Source organism: Oncorhynchus kisutch, linkage group LG1 (assembly GCF_002021735.2).
Source record: "Oncorhynchus kisutch isolate 150728-3 linkage group LG1, Okis_V2, whole genome shotgun sequence".
NCBI classification, from domain to species: domain Eukaryota; kingdom Metazoa; phylum Chordata; class Actinopteri; order Salmoniformes; family Salmonidae; genus Oncorhynchus; species Oncorhynchus kisutch.
Window position 1 is genome coordinate 66,046,661 of NC_034174.2, and position 10,141 is coordinate 66,056,801.

Below are 10,141 nucleotides of genomic sequence, written 5' to 3' on the forward strand. Positions count from 1 at the left end.
TGGTGTTTGTTTCTAATGGTTGTCAAAATGCTATGATCCTGATGAGATGTACCCTAAATCCAGTAGTGCGGTGCCGGTATCTACACAAAATAGCCAAGATGTGACCATCTGGTTGTAAGAAGATCTCAATGAGAGTGCTCAGTGTTCTGGACTTCCCAGTGTCCTGATTACTCTTGAACTGTAACACTTTCTTATTTTGGCATAATTAGTTTGCATGAACACCTGCTGTGGCTATCATTAGCAATGGTAACGCTATTTGAAAGATTGTCATAAGTGAACCTGGTTATTGTTGGCTATACTTTTCAGCAGTAGCCCACCCCAAGATCAAATTGACAAGCCAAGTTTAGAGATTGTAGGTGGCTGTGATAGGAGGAAACTGAGGCTGGATCAACAGCATTGTACATAGTTACTCCACAATACTAACCAAAATTACAGAGTGAAGAGAAGGAAATCTGTACAGAATATAATATTCCAAAACATGCATCCTGTTTGCAATAAGGTACTAAAGTAAAACTGCACAAAATTAGGTCAGAAGTAACTTTGTCCTGAATACAAAGCATTACAGTATGTTTGAGGGAAATCAAACACAACGCATGACTGAGTACCACTCTTCATACTTTCCAAGCATGGTGGTGGCTGCATCATGTTATGGGTATGCGTGTCATCGGCAAGGACTGAGTATTTTAAGATCAAAATAAATGGAATAGAGCTAAGCACAGGCAAAATCCTAAAGGAAAACCTGGTTCAGTCTGCTGTCCAACAGACACTTGGAGACAAACTCACCATTCAGCAGGACAATAACCTAAAACACAAGGCCAAATATACACTACTGTTGATCAATAACCAATTTGACAGAGCTTGAAGAATTCTGTAGAGAATAATGGGCAAATATTGCACAATCGAGGTGTGGAAAGCTCTGAGACTTACCCAGAAAGACTCACTGCTGTAATCTCTGCCAAAGGTGCTTGTACAAAGTATTGACTCAAGGTATGTAATTGAGATATACCATTTTCAATACATTTGCAAACATTTCTATAAACATGTTTTTACTTTGTCATTATGGGGTATGTGTAGATGGGTGATTTAAATATTTATTTAAACATTTTATTCAGGCTGTAACACAAAATGTGGAATGAGTCAAAGGTACGAATACTTTCTGAAGGCACTGTAAGACTAAAACTGTTGAGCTAGCTAACACAACGTAGAAAACACATTTTACCTAACTAATTTTAGCTTGCATCACATTTAGTATTCAATCAGTTAATTAGACTAACTGGATACAGGACATTAATGCACAAAATGAACTATATTCAACTTTGCTTATATGCTGCTCGCTCCTGCAGAATTTTGTACTTCCTATTCCTCCCTCACTTTTTTCCCCAAACGTGTTTATTTTGCCTATCAAGTGACATGTCTACTTGCCTGCTCTCCGTTTGGTATTCCCGCCTCTTCTTTTTCATTGGTTGCCTGATGCAACCAATCATAATCCTTTCCGCTCTGAGAACGATTGAGTAGGTGAAACTCCTATGAGTGTTATGCTCATATAATGTAGGGTACAGTATGTGTTGGCTTCATCCACTCTGCAAAGGTGTTTTTTTCCCAGCTTTTAAGAGGACAGCAATAGACCCTCAATTATGATATCAGTGTGCTGAAATGCATTGGGATTTATATTTTAATAACAGCCAAATGTATCATGTAGCGTCAGTGTCATAGGTCTACAGAACATGAACTTTAAACCTGTCGTAGAGTACAGAGAACATACATGGCTTGTGGCCCTGGGAGAATAAATTATTTTTTACCAAATGTTGCTTAAAATTTGAGACTTTGCTTTTGTCGTTATCGGTGCAAAAAAAACTATGTGGGGTAAAAATAGAGAGAAAAAGGGAAACCTTCAACAGTAATGGCAATGTTGTCATAGTTTCCCTGTTGCCACTTATGTAACTGTAATCTGTTTACACTTTATTCAAATGAAATCATTTTCACGTATGCACTGGCCAAAGATGTTTAAATGAGAGATGTCACCTGGTGGCAACAAATGTTGGCAACAAATGGAACCACAGGAAAAACACCTTAGAAATAATATTCAATTGTCCACATGATAGAGCCATATAAGAGTTATAAGGTAACATGAGTAAATTACATCAGTTATCATTCAGCTGATGCAATCCTGTCAAAAGGGACATATTACAGTATGCGACCACGACATTATTTATATATATATATATATATATATATATATATATATATATATATATATATATATATATATATATATATATATATATATATATATATATATATATATATATATATATATATATATATATATATATATATATATATATATATATATGACGGGGCTTGATCACCCCTCATCAGTTGTATGTGTGGTCCAGGGGTATGGGTGGTCCAGGGGTATGGGTGGTCTGTTACCGCTTCACCAGATTCCGGAACTATCTGGCCTTCTCAGTTAGTTCATATCCTGGACCTTCTCATCTACTGAGGTGGACACCACCTTCCCATCCACCATCTCCTCCACGATCACCCTCACCCGCTTCTGCATGTGTGGATTATACTCTGTGGAAAGAGCCACCAAACAGGAATTCATTCATTCATTCATTGTGTGTATTATGGGGAACAACACATGACTCTTTCATTGATTCATTCATTTGATTAATTATTCTCTGCTTGCTCACCTTCCACCACTTCCTGGATTTGTTGTACTTCCTGGACCTTCTCGACCACGATCACCTTCCTGACCTCCTGTCTGGTCTCCACATGCCTACTGGTAGACACAGGCGAAGAACACTTGCGGTCAGCTAAACTCACCAACACACATCTTGATCTACTAGTTTGCAATCAGTGGTGTAACTTAAGTCGTTTTTGGGGGGTATCTGTACTTTGTTATTTACATATTTGACTACTTTTACTTTTACTTCACTACATTGCTTAAGAAAATATTGTACCTTTCCTCGACACCCAAAAGTGCTTGTTACATTTTGCATACTTAGTACAATTCACAAACTTATCAACCAAACATTCCTGGTCATCCCTACTGCCTCTGATCTGGCGGACTCCCTAAACCGACATGCTTGGTTTGTTAGTTATGTCTGAGTGTTTGAGTGTGCACCGGCTTTCCGTAAATAAAAAAAAACAAGAAATGGTGCCATCTGGTTTGCATAATATAAGGAATTTCAAGTGATTTCTACTTTTATTTTTGATACTTAAATATATTTTAAACCAAATACTTTTACTCAATTAGAATTTTACTGGATGACTTTTACTTTTATTTGAGTAATTTTCTGTTCAGGTATTTTAACTTTTATTCAAGTATGACAGTTGGGTACATTTTCCACCACTGTTTGCAATGAGGTGCCAATAAACAGCTGTCATCCCCCCATCCCTTCTCCCTCCTTCTTTCCTGCCCCTCCATTATCCCCTCTCACCTGAGTCCCTCTCCATCCAGCAGCCTCCTGTACTCAGCGATCTCCATCTCCAGCCTCATCTTGATGTCCAGGAGGATCTGGTACTCAGAGGCCTGCTGCTGGATGCTGACGCTGAGCTGCTGCAGCTCCTCCTCCATGCTGTTGATACAAACCTGCAGCTGGCTCATCTGGGAGCCGTTGCGGCCGTTTATATCAACGACGCTCTGCTCCAGGTACCCCTTCTAGGAATGTGTTTAAAGAGGAAGAAGGGTAGAGATAGTTAGATTGGTGTGCATAAAGGTGTTAAAACACCTTGACATTAGACCACTGTGGAGGTCTGAAAACATCTAACAAACTTTGATTTTGGAGTGTACTGTTCTTTTAAGACCTAAAGGAATTCCATATTTTAGGAACAGAGGTAGGGTAAAGAGAAATGCTATATGTTTAGGGATGCTGATTCACTAAGATGGTTTGACATCATACCTGAGTGAGCAGGCCATGCAGTTCAATCTCCAGGCTCTGGAAGGTCCTCTTCAGGTCGGTGACCTGAGACTGAGAGGTCTTCACCTCTGTGGTGCTGGTGGTGATCTGGTTCTGAAGCACCTCCACCTGACACACACACACACACACACACCGTATTAGTCAAAAGTGTAGTACCACTTCACAAAATACATGTCAATTGTGCATCTCACAAAATACATGTCAATTGTGCCTCTCACTTTGCTCTCAAACCACTTGGCAGCATCTCTCTGGTTCTTTGTTATCATGCCCTCATACTGGGTCCTCATCTCTTCCAGCACCTTGCTCATGTCCACTGAGGAAGCACAGTCCATCTCCACATTCACAGCACCACAATGCAGCGTCCGCATCAAATGCATCTCCTAACAACAAGAAAAGGGGGACAAATTGTGCTATAATACCTGGGATTTGTAGATTCCTTATACAGATGGAAGGGCAAAAGCACCTTAAAACAATCAGTTACTCTATATTTGGGGACTAATAACAGTGAAGTTGCTCTAGATTTGTTGTGTGTGGGTTTTGCCCCCTTGTGGCCAAACATGGAAAGGTTTCAAACTCACTGAGAATTGATAAATAAATTGATTGTGCAAAAACTACAGGGGAAGCCATTGTGTCCAACTGAAAAACCACATGTGGCTGTCCTGGCACATTGGCACTTCAGCCAACAGCACAAGCGTTAAGATTTGAGTGTGTGAGGAGAAATGACCTCCTCGTGGTTCTTCCTGAGGTAGACCAGCTCCTCCTTCAGCCCCTCAATCTGTATCTCCAGTTCTGCTCTGGTGAGTGTAAAGCTGTCTAGGACTCCTCTCAGACGAGCCACATCCCCTTCTATCTTCATACGCATGTTAGCCTCCGTCCCTAACCTACAGGGGTTGAGGAGAGAAGAGGGCTTGATTAGTTCCTTCTCACAACAAACCAAGATACAACTTGCCCAACCATAAACTCATCCATAGCCCCTGCCTACCCCCATGAGCATTTCTGTAGATCTGGGAGGATTCAATCTACTCAATTTCAAACCTATAGGCCAAGAGTTACAAACAGAATCAGTACACTCACAGAGGCTATGTACAGTACAAACAGGAAGTGCACCTACTTCATCTTGAAGTCATCAGCTGCAAGTCTGGCATTATCCACCTGCAGGATCATCTGAGAGTTCTCCACAGACCTGGCTTGGATCTAGGAACAGGAGGATAGCCACAGTCAATGGGATGTAATAACAGAGTCAACTATGTATAGGATATCATGTGTTTAGATCAACAGATCTGGTTCATGTCTACTGTTCATTCATTTACAACAGAGCACAGTTTTTCGACAATCAACAAGATAAACATTGAGAGGCAATGGGAATTACACCCCTAATATGGGACATAAGTGCACGTCAGAGCAAAAACCAAGCCATGAGGTTGAAGGAATTGTTCGTAGAGTGCTGAGACAGGATTGTGTCGAGGCAAAAATCTGGGGAACGGTACCAAAACATTTCTGCAGAATTGAATGTCCTCAAGAACACAGTGGCTTCCATCATTCCTAAATGGAAGAAGTTTGAAACCACCAAGATTCTTCCTAGAGCTGGCCGCCCGGCCAAACTGAGCAATCTTGGGAGAAGGGCCTTGGTCAGGGAGGTGATGGTCACTCTGACAGAGCTTCAGAGTTCCTCTGTGGAGATGGGAGAACCTTCCAGAAGGACAGCCATCTCTGCAGCACTCCACCAATCAGGCCTTTATGGAAGAGTGGCCAGACGGAAGCCACTGCTTAGTAAAAGCCACATGACAGCCAGCTTGGAGTTTTCCAAAAGGCACCTAAAGACTCTCAGACCATGAGAAACAAGATTCTCTGGTCTGATGAAACCAAGATTGAACTCTTTGGCCTGAATGCCAAGCATCACGTCTGGAGAAAACCTGGAACTGTCCCTACGGTAAAGCATGGTGGTGGCAGCATCATGCTGTGGTATGTTTTTCAACGGCAGGGACTGGGAGACTAGCCAGGACTGAGGCAAAGATGAACGGAGCAAAGTACAGAGAGATCCTTGACGAAAACTCTCTCCAGAGCACTCAGGACCTCAGACTGGGCAAAGGTTTACCTTCCAACTGGACAACAACCCTAAGCACACAGCCAAGACAATGTATGAGTGGCTTTGGGACAAGTCTCTGAATGTCCTTGAGTGACACAGCCAGATCCTAGACTTGAAACCGATGGAACATCTCTGGAGAGACCTGAAAATAGCTGTGCAGAAACGCTCCCCATCAAATCTGACAGAGCTTGAGAGGATCTGCAGCGAAGAATGTGAGAAACTCCCCAAATACAGGTATGCCAAGCTTGTCGCGTCATACCCAAGAAGACTCAAGGCTGTAATCGATGCCAAAGGTGCTTCAACAAAGTACTTAGTAAAGGGTCTGAATACTTATGTAAATGTGAAATTTCCATATTCTTTTTAATACATTTGCTAAAGTTTCTAAACACCTATTTTTGCTTTGTTATGGGGTATTGTGTGTATATTGATGAGGGGGACAAGGCTGTAACTTAACAAAATGTGGAAATAGTCAAGGGGTCGGAATACTTTCCAAATGCACTGTAATTCATTCTAGTGACTCTTTCACAAACCTGTTGGCATCCTCTCAATCCTATCCCCACCTCCCTTCCCACTGGGCACAGACGTCAATTCAACGTCTATTCGATGTTGATTCAATATAATTACATTGAAATGTTGATTCAACCAGTGTGAGCCCAGTGGGTTGCTACATTAGACTACATTACCCAGAGGTACCTTGTTGCGGATGTCTGTGATGGTGCCATAGAACCCACTGAGGTCCTTCTTGTGAGTTGGTGATCTCATCTCGTAGAACTCTTTGATCTGCAACTCCAACTTGCTATTGGCTGCCTCTAGAGAGCGCACCTGTGTAAACAGGGAGTGGAGGGAATCAGTTCAGTTCATGTGTCTATCCGAAATGGCACCCTATTCCCTATATAGAACACTACATTTGACCAGAGCCCTATGGGCCCAGTTGTGCACTACATAGGAAATAGGGTGCCATTTGGGGGGCATCCCATCACATTATGTGAATATGCGCACTCCCATTAGATAATCCCCAACATAATGGAATTTAAAATAAATGTTAAAATCCTGCTATGTTTATTGTCCTCATCAGTGGTGTAAAAATACAGTGCCTTGCGAAAGTATTCGCCCCCCTTGAACTTTGCGACCTTTTGCCACATTTCAGGCTTCAAACATAAAGATATAAAACTGTATTTCTTGTGAAGAATCAACAACAAGTGGGACACAATCATGAAGTGGAACGACATTTATTGGATATTTCAAACTTTTTTAACAAATCAAAAACTGAAAAAATGGGCGTGCAAAATTATTCAGCCCCTTTACTTTCAGTGCAGCAAACACTCTCCAGAAGTTCAGTGAGGATCTCTGAATGATCCAATGTTGACCTAAATGACTAATGATGATAAATACAATCCACCTGTGTGTAATCAAGTCTCCGTATAAATGCACCTGCACTGTGATAGTCTCAGAGGTCCGTTAAAAGCGCAGAGAGCATCATGAAGAACAAGGAACACACCAGGCAGGTCCGAGATACTGTTGTGAAGAAGTTTAAAGCCGGATTTGGATACAAAAAGATTTCCCAAGCTTTAAACATCCCAAGGAGCACTGTGCGAGCGATAATATTGAAATGGAAGGAGTATCAGACCACTGCAAATCTACCAAGACCTGGCCGTCCCTCTAAACTTTCAGCTCATACAAGGAGAAGACTGATCAGAGATGCAGCCAAGAGGCCCATGATCACTCTGGATGAACTGCAGAGATCTACAGCTGAGGTGGGAGACTCTGTCCATAGGACAACAATCAGTCGTATATTGCACAAATCTGGCCTTTATGGAAGAGTGGCAAGAAGAAAGCCATTTCTTAAAGATATCCATAAAAAGTGTTGTTTAAAGTTTGCCACAAGCCACCTGGGAGACACACCAAACATGTGGAAGAAGGTGCTCTGGTCAGATGAAACCAAAATTGAACTTTTTGCAACAATGCAAAACGTTATGTTTGGCGTAAAAGCAACACAGCTCATCACCCTGAACAAACCATCCCCACTGTCAAACATGGTGGTGGCAGCATCATGGTTTGGGCCTGCTTTTCTTCAGCAGGGACAGGGAAGATGGTTAAAATTGATGGGAAGATGGATGGAGCCAAATACAGGACCATTCTGGAAGAAAACCTGATGAAGTCTGCAAAAGACCTGAGACTGGGACGGAGATTTGTCTTCCAACAAGACAATGATCCAAAACATAAAGCAAAATCTACAATGGAATGGTTAATAAATAAACATATCCAGGTGTTAGAATGGCAAGTCAAAGTCCAGACCTGAATCCAATCGAGAATCTGTGGAAAGAACTGAAAACTGCTGTTCACAAATGCTCTCCATCCAACCTCACTGAGCTCGAGCTGTTTTGCAAGGAGGAATGGGAAATAATTTCAGTCTCTCGATGTGCAAAACTGATAGAGACATACCCCAAGCGACTTACAGCTGTAATCGCAGCAAAAGGTGGCGCTACAAAGTATTAACTTAAGGGGGCTGAATAATTTTGCACGCCCAATTTTTCAGTTTTTGATTTGTTAAAAAAGTTTGAAATATCCAATAAATGTCGTTCCACTTCATGATTGTGTCCCACTTGTTGTTGATTCTTCACAAAAAAATACAGTTTTATATCTTTATGTTTGAAGCCTGAAATGTGGCAAAAGGTCGCAAAGTTCAAGGGGGCCGAATACTTTCGCACGGCACTGTACTTTAAAGTACTACTTAAGTAGTTTTTTGGGGGTATCTTTACTTTACTTTACTTTACTAGTCATGTTTTTGACAACTGTTACTTTTACTCCACTACATTCCTAAAGGAAATAGTGTACTTTTTACTCCATAGATTTTCCCTGACACCCAAACGTACTCATTACACTTTGAATGCTTAGCAGGAAAGGAAGTTGGTCCAATTCACACTCTTATCAAGAGAACATCCCTGGTCATCCCAAGTACCTATGATCTGGTGAACTCACTAAACCAACATGCTTTGTTTGTAAATTATGTATGAGTTCCCCTGGCATTCTGTACAAAAAATTTTAATAAATAATTGTGCCTTCTGGGTTGTTTAATATAAGGAATGTGAAATTATTTACACTTTTACTTTTGATACTGAAGTATATTTTAGCAATTACATGTGTTGATACTAAAACCAAAGACTTTTGGAGTTTTACTGAAGTATTTCAATGCATGACTTTCACTTATACTTGAGTCATTTTCTATTAAGGAATCCTTATGACAATGTGGTATTTGTTCCACCACTGGTCCTCATTATGTATTTAGGAACGTGCCTTTTATAATAGTAATACAGGTGTGTCTTTTTAATAATGAGACTTTCCTTGGAGCTTTACAGGCTAACGATAGGTAACTGCTTCTTCTCAATAGCAATTTTACAATTAGAAACATTAATGATGGAATAAATAGTTTTTGAAGTTTCAAGTTAAGTAAAAGTTGTTTTAAATACATTTTTTTTATGGAGTCAATTTACTGTCGCCTACTGTATTATCACATTTAATTGAACATTGTGGAGAGTATTGATGAAAGGGGTTATTTAAAAAAATAAGCTTTATATCAAAGATTAAAGATCACTTTCTCATAGCAGTTTTCTATATCATCGAATATGTTTTGTTCTGAAAAGATTGATCACCCTGCCTTGTCGTTCGTGCCTTGATTTTCGATCTCCACGCACATAATCTGGGTTGTGCGTAATATCGCGGAGCGCACCTAATCTCCAGACACATCTCCATCACACTGCCTTACCTTTTCCAGGTAGGTGGCCAAACGATCGTTCAGATTTTGCATGGTATGCTTCTCGTTGGCACCGATAGTGATCTGGCCTGGCCCGTCCATAGGGAAAGTGGATTGAGAGATACTGGTGCCGTATCCCCCGGCACCTCCATATACACTCGGCGCGCGACTGCTCCCAACAGAGGACACGCTCATACGGGACCTACCGCCTCCCAAACCGCTGGAAAACTGCATCCCACCGGACAAACTGAGGCCACTCGAACCGACACCGCTACGTGAGCTGTATCTACGGCTACCACTGCGACTGGCTACAATGGACATGGCGAGAGATGGTTTGGCGATGCGTCCTGGGAGGTTCAAGTGCGTTCTTCGGAGTTG

At 41.3% G+C, this 10,141-nt stretch overlaps 1 protein-coding gene across 1 annotated transcript; it reads right to left on the minus strand.

Annotated features, from left to right (window-relative positions):
- Window positions 1-2,358: 2,358 nt before the first annotated feature.
- On the minus strand, window positions 2,359-10,141 carry LOC109889111 (keratin, type I cytoskeletal 19). The gene is made up of 9 exons (XM_020480313.2): window positions 9,776-10,141; window positions 6,706-6,834; window positions 5,038-5,120; window positions 4,651-4,807; window positions 4,145-4,306; window positions 3,909-4,034; window positions 3,447-3,667; window positions 2,697-2,785; window positions 2,359-2,577 (listed from the first exon to the last, which is right to left on the minus strand). Exons 1-9 carry the CDS (start codon window positions 10,082-10,084, stop codon window positions 2,471-2,473), a joined length of 1,383 nt encoding a protein of 460 aa, XP_020335902.1. The 5' UTR covers window positions 10,085-10,141; the 3' UTR covers window positions 2,359-2,470.

Coding starts and splice junctions, on each gene's coding strand:
- LOC109889111 (XM_020480313.2), bottom strand. CDS start 10,084: ATGTCCATTGTAGCCAGTCGCAGTGGTAGCCGTAGATACAGCTCACGT. Junction 4,808..5,037: donor GCTGATGACTTCAAGATGAA/GTAGGTGCACTT, acceptor CAACCCCTGTAG/GTTAGGGACGGAGGCTAACA. Junction 2,786..3,446: donor CTGGATGGAGAGGGACTCAG/GTGAGAGGGGAT, acceptor TGTGTCTACCAG/TAGGCATGTGGAGACCAGAC.